This window comes from Nothobranchius furzeri, chromosome 4, assembly GCF_043380555.1.
Source record: "Nothobranchius furzeri strain GRZ-AD chromosome 4, NfurGRZ-RIMD1, whole genome shotgun sequence".
NCBI classification, from domain to species: domain Eukaryota; kingdom Metazoa; phylum Chordata; class Actinopteri; order Cyprinodontiformes; family Nothobranchiidae; genus Nothobranchius; species Nothobranchius furzeri.
In genome coordinates, this window is record NC_091744.1 from 67,190,308 (window position 1) to 67,204,872 (window position 14,565).

General features: G+C 42.0%; 1 protein-coding gene across 5 annotated transcripts in view; it reads right to left on the bottom strand.

Moving 5' to 3' along the window:
• Positions 1 to 12,272, bottom strand: part of ca12 (carbonic anhydrase XII) — a 28,162-nt gene extending 15,890 nt beyond the window's left edge. For 3 of the 5 annotated variants that reach the window (XR_008559554.2, XM_070550677.1, XM_015964425.3), the window contains exons 1-4: positions 11,681 to 12,269; positions 11,545 to 11,565; positions 9,296 to 9,475; positions 7,949 to 8,091 (exon numbers count right to left, since the gene is read on the bottom strand). Coding sequence is in view for 4 of the 5 variants with exons in the window: in XM_070550677.1 (XP_070406778.1) it covers positions 7,949 to 8,091; positions 9,296 to 9,475; positions 11,545 to 11,565; positions 11,681 to 11,744 (408 nt within the window). In the remaining variant the exon portion in view is untranslated. Of the gene's footprint in view, positions 1 to 7,948; positions 8,092 to 9,295; positions 9,476 to 11,544; positions 11,566 to 11,680 lie in introns of all 5 variants that reach the window. The other 2 variants (XM_070550676.1, XM_015964422.3) reach the window with 2 other exon arrangements.
• Between the last annotated feature and the right edge of the window lie 2,293 nt (positions 12,273 to 14,565).

Below are 14,565 nucleotides of genomic sequence, written 5' to 3' on the forward strand. Positions count from 1 at the left end.
GACCAGAAATCCAGAAAAGGAAATGGCTTGGCCAATCGCCTGACCTTAATGGCATTGCATTGATCTCCGAGAACAAAGCAAGGAACCTTGGTGTTGTCTTTGACCAGGACATGTCATTCAAATCCCAGGTTTCACAAGTTTGTCGGATTTCCTATTTCCACCTTTAGAATATTGCTAAGATTAGAAGCATACTTTCCAGGAGTGATGCTGAAAAACTAGTTCATGCATTTATTACATCAAGACTGGATTACTGTAATTCATTACTCTCAGGAAGTCCACAGAATGTAGTTAAAAGTCTTCAGCTTGTCCAAAATGCTGCAGCTAGAGTTCTGATGAGAATTAAAAAGAGAGATCATATCTCTCCTGTCTTAGCTTCCCTACATTGGCTACCTGTTAAATTCAGAATAGATTTTAAGATCCTTCTTCTCACATATAAAGCTCTTAATAATCAAGGTCCATCATACATCAGTAATCTGATTGTTCCATATGTTCCTAACCGAGCACTTCGCTCTCACACTGCAGGTCTACTGGCGGTTCCAAGAATATCTAAAATTAGGATGGGAGGCAGATCTTTTAGTTATCAGACTCCTCTCCTGTGGAACCAGCTCCCAGCTTTAGTCCGTGAGGCAGACACTTTGTCTACTTTTAAGAATAGGCTTAAAACATTTTTATTTGATAGGGCCTATAGTTAAAATCTGATGTTAGCCTAAATCTGGACAAGTGGGGGATTACAGGGAGGTGGAGTGTACAATCGGTAAAGACGGCTCTCCCTTGCCCTGCCTCCAACATGCCTACATCTAAATAGGATAGATTATCCAGGGTTAACTCTGTAGTTATGCTGCTATAGGCTTAGACTGCTGGAGGACACACTGACCACTTTTCACACTCTACTACTTTATTCTACAGTCTGCTCTTTAACTGTACTATTTTGTGCAATTTCAGCTGTTAACTTTATTTTCTCTGTAAGTGTTTTTCTCCCCAGAAGAAGCTACAATGACGTTCTGCTGAGCTGTGGTGGCCTCATGGAGGGGGCCATCGACTAGCACACTGCTGCTAACCACTTAAACATTTTCCCTCTCCTGATAATAACTTTTTGCTTTCCTTGACGTTGGATGTGCTAATACTAGTTTATCCGTTTAATTATAGATCCACTAGGATAAATACAATAAAGTTTATCTTTCACCAAATACAATATTTACTAAGACATCACAATATAACTATAGACAAATTACTTGTGTGTGTGTGTGTGTGTGTGTGTGTGTGTGTGTGTGTGTGTGTGTGTGTGTGTGTGTGTGTGTGTGTGTGTGTGTGTGTGTGTGTGTGTCTGCCTGCTCTGTCTTCTCGATCCCCAGTGAATCGTGGAGGATGGCTGCTTATACTGAGCCAGGATTCTCTGGAGGTTTCTTCCTGTTAAAAGGGAGTTTTCCTCTCCACTGTCGCTGCATGCTTGCTTAGTATGAGGATTGCTGTATAGTCACTGACACTAGTCAGTGACTTGATGCAATTTGCTGGGTTCCTTATATAGGACACATTATTTCTGATTGGCTTAATGAACTGTGAATTGGAATGTTTATTATGTGAAGTGCCTTGAGACGACTCTTGTCGTGATTTGGCGCTATATAAATAAACTTGAATTGAATTGAACTGAATTAAATGGGGATAGGGGGCTAAAATGTGTCCCCTCCAGTATTGGACAAATGCGTATATAGATCAGATGAAGTTCAGCAGGAACCAGCTGAGGGTGAGACAGGGAGAGCCAGACCTGCTGAGGTGCTACAGTGAAGAATGAGATGGTTTTAGGTTGCTGATGAGAGGAAGATTGGAATGTGATAATAAGTGAACACAGTTACATTTATGTAATCCCATAACAAGTAGGGCTGGGCAGTATGGCTTAAGAATAAAATTAATTCTGTACATGCTTCATTAGAAATATTAGAAAAAATAAGAGTTAAACTCTGCATTCTGGTGCATTTAGACTGCAATTTTGGCCACTGATTTTCTTTTGGCCATCTGAAAATTTATGTAGTTACAGCTGTTGTTGTGAGTGAATTGTTATTTCTTTTTTCATTCTGTCAGAAGCAAACAGATTTTTCAGATTGTTGGTCAGCATTGTTGGCTGATGTAGTTTAAAATATTCTGATAAGTCAGATCATTTCAGACTGAAAATTCACAGCTTTAGTCTTGTATTAAACCTGTTCACACATCTCTATCCTTATGTATAAGGTAATAGATCCCAGAGCTAGAGAAAGAGAGAGAGAGAGTTGCGACACTCCAATTTCTATGGAAAGAATGGAACGTGGAAGTCACGTGGTTCATGTAGCTTCGAATAGTTCCATACAGCCCCTGCTGCTGCATTGACCACAGTTCATTTTCGGTGTTTCGGAAGAATTTTCTCCGCTAAGTTGATGAAGTGTCATTATATATATATATATATATATATATATATATATATATATATATATATATATATATATATTGCATTGTGAAACGTTAGCTAACCGCTTCATACCAAAATAAGCCAACGATGATATTTTATGCTGCTAGTTTTAGCTAGATAACCTTTAATGAGCTAATTATGTGCAGCTTGTAGATTGTGAGCAGGAGGACGAGCTGTAGATGGGTTTAGTTCAGTTTGTTTGATTCTACGTTTTAAAAATATTCCCCAATTTGAAATAGGTTATAAACTTTTTACATTATTAGTTTTATTTGGGATTTTTTGTGCAATAAGCTGGTTGCTGTATCAACAAGAACATGCATCAGAAATGGAAGCACAAATGGAGAGACCAATAATAAAGAAAATGTGATTGTAAAGACAAGTAATTATTTAATATTTTTCAGTTAATAACACTGACTACAACAAACTGCTGAAGCATGAGACAAACAGGATTATGAACGTAAGAAGATATGTTCTGTTTTGTGGACACAAGTAATAAGAATAGAATTACGATATTTCAAGAACAGTAGTCAAACAGCAACTTTTAAAAATTAGACATTTTCCATTAAACTGCTCATTTCCACTTGCTTTATAATGTTAGCATTTGCAATTTTGTTATTAAGGAATGACAAGGAATAAGAATTACCAACTATCAATAAATAAATGTCAAAGAGTAACTAAAGCAAAATTCTTATATTAAAGGTTAAACTGTGTTGTGTGTCCATCTTCATGTTTTCTTAGTGGCTGAGCGGAGAGCTGACCAGAAACAACGGTGGTGGCAAAACCCAGTTGGGTCTGGGATGGAGTGATGCACGCCTGGAGTGATTGCCATCTCATCCACAGTAAGCACACAATCTCTTTCCATCTGTCAGATTATTAACCTTCAAACTGAGCATGTCACACACCTCTCCTAACACACCTGGTTCCAGTTAATGGGCTGCATTTGTCTTTGCAGGGTTCTAACATCAGGCAGAGGGATACTCGTGTCCTGAAGAAACCTGTAGCCTATTGAACCCACTGAAAAACCGAGTTGTACCGCCTTTTTGATTGTCTATTTACTCCCTTAGGTTTTCCAGCTGGGTTCCCTGGTTGCATAGCCTGTTCTCTCCTCCTGGCCCTGACGCCGGCTCCTCATGGCTTCCTGGGATGTCCCTCTCTCCTGTTACCATCTCATGTTCCCCCTCACTTTCCCTCATCTCATTTGCCTCACTGCTGCTGCTGCTTTCCTCATTCTCTGAAATTATAATGACACTGTTAGAATAAAGAATCATTTTTAAATAAAATAAATACAATTGTCTACTATTTCAAAAGATTCGTACCACAGTTTACTTGAGTACAATATGTGTGGTCACTGGTCAGTGGATCAACATGCAGTGGTTCTGCTGTACTTCACTGCGGGATCCGTCCTCCTCCTTGGTTCAGGGCGATGAACAAACAGGGTTGGAACAGCATCAGCCCTGAGTCTCACCTTGCCTAGCCTAGTCTTAGTAAACTGTCCCTCCTCAAAATGTGCCTGTAGAGTGGTGTAGTAGTTTATTTCCTGCCACATTTAACAGTTTAATTGCAGCCTTGTGCAGTTGAGAGCAAAACATGTAGAGCCTTGTTAGAAAACATTTGAGAGTGCACATTAAACTCACTGCACACAGCTATTTGTTATTGTGATCTCTGGTCATGGTGAGGTTGCTCCTGCTGACTTGAGCCAACCATTTTCTTCTTCTCTCTGCATCTTTGGGTAAGCCATAATTCTGATTCCTCCCTCAGACCGATTGCTATATGCAGGGCAGCTAACCATGGTAAGATAATCAACCTATAAAGGTATTAAAATACTATTTTGTACATATAGAAATATTGAACTAAATGAAAAATATATAGATGTAAAATTACATTTAAAATTTTATCCAACCCTAAAATTTGTAATTTAGAATTTTTTACCCACTGACAATTTTTTAAAATAATATTCAAAATGAAGTTATTCAAAAGAGTTTCATTAGGTCTTGACTACATTGCTCATAATTATTGATTCAGCTTATTTGCGCATATGTAATGACTAAACTGTTGGTAAAAATGCTTTATCAAAAATGCTATACATGTTGTACAAGTTTGGTGTTCATTTTTTCACAATTAACACACTTTTGTCATCTACTGTGTTTGACCATACAGTTTTATTGAAAATTTCTTTTTAATTAGTTGCTATTAGTCAGGCTATAGAAGCCAGATAAACCAGGTTATAGATGCATGTACTGTCTTCACATAAAAATATAAAGTAATGATTGTAAAATGTATTCTACTGAACATAATAGATCATCATTCAAAGCATAAACAGCTACATATTTTCTTCAAGGTAAGCTGGAGCAGAATTCTAGCTTTCAATAAACCACTTTAAAATGGATATTACAACTATTAGAGCAGTGTGTTGCATTACTACATCAAATGTATTGCCATAATATATTATAGTAATGTATGTGGTCTAAATGTATTCTACAATGTGTTAGGACTGTCGTGTTACCGTAATGTAGAACAGTCACGGGTGTCTGTCTTCCTACAAATGCTCGGAAAAAATAAAGGCTACTTTGTGAAGGAGTTGGGACATAATATGTGATATATAATGTTATTCAATAATTGCCAAAAATCGCCAGGGGAAATGTGACGATATTATATTTTTGTGATTTGTTCCACCATACGTCGTTCAGACTGACTTAAGGCGCTGGGATGTTTGGAACTATTGAGAGCTCCATAAACCACATGACCGCGAGTCGGCGAGTTCAAAGCGTGTCGCAACTCTCTCTTTATACAGCTCTGATATATCCATTTCCATATCCATATTCATTTTATTAAATAAAAATAAAACAGTACTGACATAAACAGCTTTTTTATAATTTAAATGTCCATGTTGGCCGGTAATTATCTGGATCTGGGTGAAGTGGAGCCTAAGTCTCCTCCCCTTCTGGTTGGCTCATGGGTCCCCGATCAAAAAAAAAAAAAAAGTTAGTGAACTGGGCTATAAAAGTTATTTTCTTGTCTTTCTGGGCTTTGCCTTACACCCTGAGTCACATCTGTCAGGCTTTTCTAATCCTAGAGTTTCACCGTCTATCAGATTTTCTATCAGAAGCTAATGCAGGAGATAGCTGTAGGAGACTATGTTCATGTTCAGCCTGCATGAAACACTCAGTGACATGTTAGAATCAGAAATAATCATTCAATGTATTTTTTTCTGTGAGATTGACCTATATATTGACCTAAAACAGATTTGTTAGATTTTCTAAAATGTGTCCCACCCAATATTAAACTCGCTCCTACGCCCTTGCTCCAACGTATGATTACGTGTACTAAAATTACGTTATTTATTCATATGAGCATCACTGTTCAGAGATCTTCTCATTCCGGTGTGAGAGCAGCAGCTGAACCCGGTCAGGGGCGTGTCCAGATGCTTTAAAATGGGGTGGCCCAGGCGAGTCACAACTTTGTGCATGGGTGGCACCAATGGTTACGCTTTTTTTGTTTTACCCCCAAGCCTTTTGTGGACAATGAAAAGCCTATTTAAAGGTAAATCAGTGTGGTGGCACCTGGGGTGGCCAATCAGATTCCAAGGGTGGCATGTGCTACCCCGGGCCACTCCCTGGACACGCCCCTGAACCCGGTAACACCACCAGCAACAGAAGCTGGTAGGGATCCGGACTTTTTAAAAATCAGCTTTGGTGTAAAGTGAAACGCTGTTTATAACATAATGTTATAAATCCAGAGGGGTGATTTTAGGCAAAGTCAGCAACATGTTTACATCGGTGAACAGCTGCAGAGAGAACATAAGCTAATGTTGGTAAGCTAGCTAACATACCGCTCTCTATGAGCCCCGGCTAGATGCGCTACTTCTTCTGATAACTGAACTGGGCATGAACTAGTTGAAGGAATGCTGGAGGAGTTTTGTTTTTGTTTTGATCGCAACAACAATTTCAGGCTCTACTTTTCCCTTTGTTTAGCACTCATGTCGCTCACTTTTTACATGCTTTTGCCGTCCAGCATGGTGGACCCACGTGATTAGGTGACGTTGGTGCAAAAGGTCAATAGTGCAGCTTGGAATCTCATTCCTAAGCAGCTTCAGTCTATAGGTCACACCTTCCTGTATCTAATCAACACAATGACTCCCTCTCAATAAAGGCCAACGACTCATCAGGGGATAGAGCTCCGGACCCCACGTGACTCTCAGTTAGTGGACGCCATTTTGGCATGCAAAAAAGGTAAACAAACACGGATGTAACCATGAACATGAACGGGATCCGCTTGGATTTTACTTCGTCGGAGTTTACTTCACACTTTAAAACAGAAGAAATCGTTTTATATAGTCAGAAACTAAATAGACTAAACATCTCCGACCCTTACCGTGCCCCTGGGATACTTTTTAAAAATGCCAGAAGCTGTCGGAGCGGACTTCTTACCGGCACAACACCGGACCTGACCGGGGAACCCCTTGGGATTTACCCGGAGGAGCTGGCTCCGGCGGCTGGGGAGAGGGAAGTCACGCTACTGCCCCCGCAACCCGACTCCGGATACGCGGATGAAAATGGATGGATGGACGGACAAATAACAGATTTACACGTAAGTAGTCTCGGTGAGACAGATAATAGCAATCCAAAGTGCTTTTTATGTGTGATCTGATCAACCATTGCTTAAAAATTATATACAGCTTAGCCGGTTAAATGCTGTCATCATAAAACACGGAAACGGCAGCACGCAGAACTCACGAGGCAACGTTTTCATGATGTTTACTTGTTGCTATGAGTAATAAGACAGAAAAAGCCACGCCAAAATAAGTTTAGGAAGCCCACTAAGAATCATAATAAAAGCATTTAAAATAAATACCATACACAGTTGAGGAAACGTTGGTTTAAGTACCTGATATGAAGTGGTCGCTGCATAAGCGAAAACCTTTACTCTCGGGATCCCACAGCTTCATTTTCGCCCGGTCACTAGCGCGTTTTATTACAATGATCCAACGTTTGCGGCGCTCCGGATCTTGGGGAATCCTGTAGATGGCTCATCCCTTATGTCGTCTGTGTCTGTTCTGCATCCTGGGGCACAACAGGAATCTACCATATTTCCCGTTTGATTGAGTTTTCTGACAATAACAAATAGTCCAGCTGCCGGCTTCTGCATGCCAATATGGCGCCGTTTCGATTTGAACTGTTGCATGCTGGGAGAAGTGACGTCAACTCCCGGAGCTCTATGGAGGGGCGGGGTACCCAGAGTAGTTTTAGCTCGTTAAACAGCAACAGACAGCCACAGCTTATAAGCTTGACTCTCCCAGATTCCAGTTAGAATTGACAAAGATTTAAAAACCAAAGAAGTCCCGTTTCCTTCATTTGAACCCTTTGGATCATTGTCTAACACCATTAAACAACATCCGTGTCTGAGCTGTGGCAGAACATAAGGACACCAGATATAACAATAAATTTGAAAGTATACAATAAAGTAATTTCAATAATGTGAAAGTAGTCATTTATAATAGTTTGCTGTGATTACCTCTGCTGCATACTGTTTCCTGTTCACCGTGTGTTCAGAACCGGTGGGTTGGCCGGAAGAGCCCCAATGGAAATGCAGCTGGGCTGCAGAGTAGCGATGACGCAGGTTTGAGATGAACATCTTGGAGGGCAAAGATATTTGCACTGCAAATCCACCCACACACACACACACACACACACACTCACGTCAAAGGGCAGATCAAGTGTCACCTCAGCTCACAACAATCAGAAAGCATTAATTTTACCCTCATCCAAACACAGAACGCAGTCAGAGTCGTGTGGCTGCCTCTAACACACATAATGGTTTTGTGATGTATGTTGCACTTCACATGTTCGTCATCGTGTCATAAGTGCTTACGCATGAAAAAAAACCTCTGTCAGCTAGTTTGAAACACACACGACGATGTCACTCAGTGTGTGGTGTGAAGGTCCATCAGGTATGCATGCATAAGCATTTGTCTTCTTTACATTCTGTCAGTTGTAAACAGTTCATTTATGCAGATTTATCAGCCATGAGTTATCGTCGTGACTTGTCAGACGCTGCATGTTAAGCACAAGTGTCACTGAAAGTTCTGATGTATTCTGACAGACGTTCATCAAATCGGCTCCATAGAATCCTACTCTATGCAAAACACGCGGAGAACATGAGCTGGAAATAAAAATTACACGGGAAATTGAAAACATAAGTTGATTTCATTTAGATGAACTAGTTCTGATCACAGACATTGTTAAGAGCTTTCTATCTTAGTAAAGATAGTAAAATAGTGTTAAAGGGATGCTTTGCCATTTTGCTTTCTTAGCACCCCCTAGTGTCCATTATTAATTCTCTGTGGTTAAACAGAAAATGAAACTTTTCTCCTCGTTCGTCTTTTTAACACCTTAATCTAACAGCTGAAATGTCTCCTCAGCTTTAATTAGTTTCTAGAACAGCAATTCATCACAAAATCAAACAAGTCAGCTGTGTCCATGATCTATAACATGCAGGAAATGTGCTGGAAGCAAACTCCGGCACCTCCATGTCAGCTCCACTCAACTTTACAGCCCCTCCAACAGCAGGGACCAGATGGCAACTCTGAAGTTGCAAGTGTGATTTTCTGACCACGGGGGCAATAGGGGCTGGGTGGCCTTTCATTAACCTTGTAAAGGGACATTTCAGCACATACTGGCTAAAAACATGATTTAAAAAGAGGAAAAAGTTGCCTAATAATATTCCTTTGATGCAAAATGGTTGCCAGGACGATCTGAAAATGAATTAATTTGCTTTGCCTCGTTCTCATCAGTTGTGAATCCTTTAACGTGCATTTTTAAATTTCAGATGTTTTCATAGATTCTGTTGATTCATACTCACTCGAGTGTCCATTATTCCCAAGAGTGAGTTGCTCGATTGGTGACAGGTTGTAGTTCTGAACTTCGATTGGACGTAAAGTCGGATCAAACCTCAGCAGCCCTGAACTGATGTCTATTGGGGACTGGAACGTACCGCCGCAGTACGGGAAATGTTTGGGCCAGTGATGTTCTCCTTCAGATCCTGCAACACCAACAAGAACCCTCAGTACACCAAACAACCACGTCAAAGTAAAAGACAAAGAGCCACGTCTAAGTCCACGTTATCACAGATCCACAAGTGTGGTCTATTTCTTTCTAAGGAAAAGGAAGAAGTACAGAGCTCCAACAGGAGCCTCAACAGACGTGGTTTTTTAAACATTTCAACCAGTCAGTGGTTTGCTGGTGAGTCAAACTGTGCCACATTATGGAATAATGGCTACAAAGCCAAACAGAGTGAAAACCAAGTTCATTTTTGCACCAGTTAGAATTTTATCTTCTAAATGAGAGGTTTTCATTCAGCACAAAACACCCAAAATGCCACATCTACGGATCCAGATTCACATACTAGATGAACTCAGCTTTTTTCCAGCAAACACATCTGCTAAAGGAATTAATCACAACATGTTTTATAACAGGATTTGACAGTTTTTTAAACTTTTCTAACATTCTGATAAAATTAGGGCAAATATTTGATATTTTATGTCCTTTCTCCAAATGTTTAATTGTGAAAATGTTGCATGAAACAGTATTCTCCTGTCAGTTGTGTGAGTGGCACAGATTCAGGAGGAATTATTCCAAAGCTTCATCTGACGCGAGTGGAATATTAATGAAACAGCACACAGCTTGATCCCAAACCCGACATTCAGACAAATCGAATTAGACGTGCCAAGAAGCATCGTGTGAAGCTGAAGACTCACTGAAAAGGGGGTTCTGGCAAGACTCAAACCGGTTTATAAAGTTTTATCCCATAATAAATAGTTTTCAAAAAGCACAAATGTTAATAACAGCTCACTGATCACTTTAAAGTGTCCTTTAGTTGTTTTCTTTGGTGATAACTGATCAAGCATAGACATCTTGGGTCATTTTATACACTTATTTTATGTAAAAAGACTGAAAATCAAACCATTTCTGAAGGATTTTCTGTTATATGAAGTAAAACTAAAACAATCACCTTTAAAACAGTTTTAAGATTTAGTGTCCGTCTTTTGCTGGAAGGTGAAGTGATGTTTGGATGGATTTTGCGACTCAGCAGTGGCTGTGTCAACAGAAAAGGCTGCCAGCCTCACAAACTGACTGTTCTGAAAATAATCCTCTCTGGGGTCTGAATGTAAGTGAGAGGGAAGTTTGTGACACCTCAGGGAGATTATTTAATAATTTTATTATTGCACAATAATCTATAGGATTTTCTTCTCTGTTTACATTATATTTTATGTTTTTTTTATAAGATTGTGTTGGAAATGCTAAAATGGGCAAATATGACCCTATAATAACACAGGGATCATAAAAAATGCTTATATTCTATTAGGGTGCCTGAAATTTTAGAAGACTAAACTAAAGACTCTTCATTCTAAAAAATCCATCCAAGTATGTTACTTTCGTATTATTAAAAGTAAACAACAGACTTGCTGAAAGAGATAAAACAGAAAACAGACAGCACAGATGACCTCTAAAAAGAAAAACAGTTAAAGTTTTTTATTTTTTTTCTTGCTTGAGCTTCCTCACGTTTGGTTCGAACCTTTATTCCTGGAATGGAAATAATTTTTGAGAGGCAGTGGCTCAGTGAGAAGTGGTCATGTCGTGACCACAGTTTATGTAAGAGAGAGTCATGGGTCAAGAAGTCTTTAAACCTCACAGCGTGGCATAAAGGCAGCAGCCACTAATAAAATGTTTTGAAGAGAGTTTGTAAATGAGCTCCACGATAACATGAGGTGATGGGGGTGATGTCAGCAGTTGTCCTGTAGTCTCGCAGACTTTTTGGTTTTCTTTTGATGAGGAAACATTAACACTTTACCCAAGTATGGGAGGGCAAAGCAGCATGCAACACGCTGTCTGATGAAACTATTGCACATTTTTGTTGCATAAAAATTATTTACAATGTTTGATTAGTTAGTTTTTTTTTACTTTAAGGTTGTACAATTTATCATTTAGGTAAGTTATAACATTTATTTAGTATTTCTGTAAAAATATAACTTTTTAACTTGTTAGATTTCAGTCATAAAACAGATTATGTTCAGAAATGATTAATTGTGAGAAAAATATAGTCAAACTCACCGTTGTACGTCCATTTATCACCTGAAACAAGCCCAAAAAAGTTATTTTTACTACATAATTTTGAAAAAGTAAATTGCGACATAATATGATTAACAGCATTTTCGGCATTCCCAGAAAGTTTTTCTGGTTATCTCACCTCTCAGAGCGCTGATAAAAGTCAGCTGCAGGACGGCGCTGAGGCTGAAGGTCTGAGAGAGCATCCTGAACAGCTTTCCTTTGATGAGGAGCAGAGAGGAGCAAAGCGGAGCAGAGCAGGAGGATCCAAAAGTCTTTTTATACTCATGTCAGCTTCCCTGAAGCCTCGTGATGTCACAGCCATCAAGTCAACGCAGGATGACAGCAGCGCAGCAAGGACCGCATCCAAGCAAAACCAGTCATTTGTGTTTCCAGCTCATCAGCAGACGGCAGAGGTGTCGGGGTGAAGCGCAGAGCCGAGGCGAACCGAACCGAGAGGAGCTGAGCGCGCATCCCGCTAGAGCTTGCTCCACTCACCACAAGGGTGACCAGATATCCCGCTTTGTGCGGGACAGTCCCGCATTTTCATTATTTTTCAATTAAGACTCATGTCCCGCATTATTGACAGTTTGCCGTTTCGAGTTTCAATTTCATAGAAGAAACTGGAAAAATCTGCCTGTTGCTGTCAATCAAACGGAGGCGGGACATTATCGCAGATCCGGAGCGTGTGTGGAGCGCGCCCGAACCACCAAAACAAGCGTGAGCGAGCACGGAGGAGAAAATGCAAACACAGACAAGGTGCTGCGATTTCAGATACCTGCGTACATGCAGCACAGTGAAGAAATAATGAGAGAATAAATGGAAGCTTTGATCACTTATTCTCAGAAATTTGAGGCAAAAAGTAACTCTTAAGAAACTCTACTTAGATCTTAATTTTGTAGAGGTTAGAATCTGATGTTGATTTTCTCACCTAAAAGCTCCTCCTTGAACCGTCACCTTATCGTAGTGGAGGTGTTTGAGTGCCCTAATGATCCTAGGAGCCATGTTGTCTGGGGCACTTTGTGCCCCTGGTAGGGTCTCCCATGACAAAAGGGTCTTAGGTAAAGGGTGAGATAAAGAACGGTTCAGAAGATCTTTCATGGATGTAAAAACAAAGAGCCGGAGTACCCGGCCCGGAGGGTTACCAGGGTCCCAGCCTGTAGCCAGGCCTGGGGTTGGGGCCCATGAGCGAGCGCCTGGTGGCCGGGCTGTCGCCCATGGGGCCCGGCCAGGCCCAGCCCGAACCGGATACATGGGCTCATCCAACTGTGGACCCACCACCCGCAGGAGGAACATGAAGGGTCCGGTGCAGTGTGGATCGGGTGGCAGACCGAGGCGGGAGCATTAGCGGTCCGATCCCCGGACAAGGAAACTGGTTTTTGGGACATGGAACATCACCTCACTGGCAGGGAAGGAGCAGGAGCTTGTGACAGAGGTTGAGCGGTACCAGCTAGATATAGTCGGACTCACCTCGACACATAGCATTGGCTCTGGAACCCAAGTCCTTGAGAGGGGTTGGACACTCTCCTTTGCTGGAGTTGCTCCGGGTGAGAGGCAGAGGGCTGGGGTTGGCTTTTTGTTAGCCCCAAGACTCTCTGCCTGTGTGTTGGGGTTTACCCCGGGGGACGAGAGGGTAGCCTCCCTGCACCTTCGGGTCGGGGAACAGGTCCTGACTGTTGTTTGTGCTTGTGCGCCAATTACCCACCCTTTTTGGAGTCCCATGGACAAGTGCTAGATAGTGCTCCATCAGGGGACTCCATTGTCCTGCTGGGGGACTTCAATGCTCACGTGGGCAATGACAGCATGACCTGTAGGGGTGTGATTGGGAGGAATGGCCCACCTGATCTGAACTCGAGTGGTGTTTCATTGTTGGACTTCTGTGTAAGCCGCAGTTTGGCCATAACGTACACCCTGTTCGAACATAAGGATGCCCATCAGTAAACTTGGTACCAGGGCAGCCTAGGTTGCAGGTCGATGATAGACTTTGTGTCACGTTCTGCCCCTGCCTTCCTGACTGTTTCTCTCTCCTGCCCTGATTAGCCCTTATTGTGCTCACCTGCCCCTCGTTAACCTGCCCATGTGTTTCTGATTTCCCTGTATATTTATCCCTCCCTCCTTGTGCCAGTCTTTGTCAGATCATTGTTGCTTGTAGTCATTGTTGTTTTGTTCCTGTCATTCCCAGTCCACCATTAAAACCATTTTACTTTTTCTGAAGCCTGCATTTTTACCTCCTGGTCAGCTCTGCCACACATGGTCCGTCATCCACACCCGCAGAACATGACAAAATGATCTGACCAACCTGGACCTGTGGTGAGCTTAACATCTGTTTCTGGACGATTATTTTTTCTTTTTTTCCCTTTCAGCTGAGGGAGATTCTGACGCGAGGGTTTTTCGGCGCATCCTACCTGTTTCCGGGGTGGTCGGACCCATTGAGGGCGTTTCGGCGCTTCCTGTTTGTTCCCGGGGTGGTCAAACCCATTCTCCTCTCCTGCTGTTCTGCCCCGTCCTGTTTTTTTCACGGAAGCTGCTTTTTGATAGAGGTAAATCCCCCTACGCATGCCAACGTTCTCCGGGGTGGTAGGGCTGGTCTTCCTGCTCCGTGTCAGCTTCCCTTCACCCAAGCCTCCGCCTGTTGGATCCAGTTGAGTCATGGTGTGCACCTGCTCAGGACTGTTTGCAGAGTACCTGCTACCGCTCCTGGTTTCCTCGTGTCGCTCCTGCTGTTTCGTCCCACTTCCTGGTCCACGCCTGCAGGGTCTATGCCTGCAGGTCCTTCATGCTGCAGTCTCTGCTGGGTTCCACGCCTGCTGCTGCAGTTCTCTGCTGGGTCCCATGCCTGTTGCTGCAGTCTCTACTGGGTCCCACACCCGGCTGCTGCAAGTCAAGTGTTTCCTGTCCCAGTCAAATGTTCCAAGTTCTCCGAGTCCTGTGTTCTGGTGTTCCCTAGTCTCCTGTGTGATATGGCCTCGTGGGCGTCTGGTATCCACCCCTTGGGGGGGGGGGGGGGGGGGGTACTGTCACGTTCTG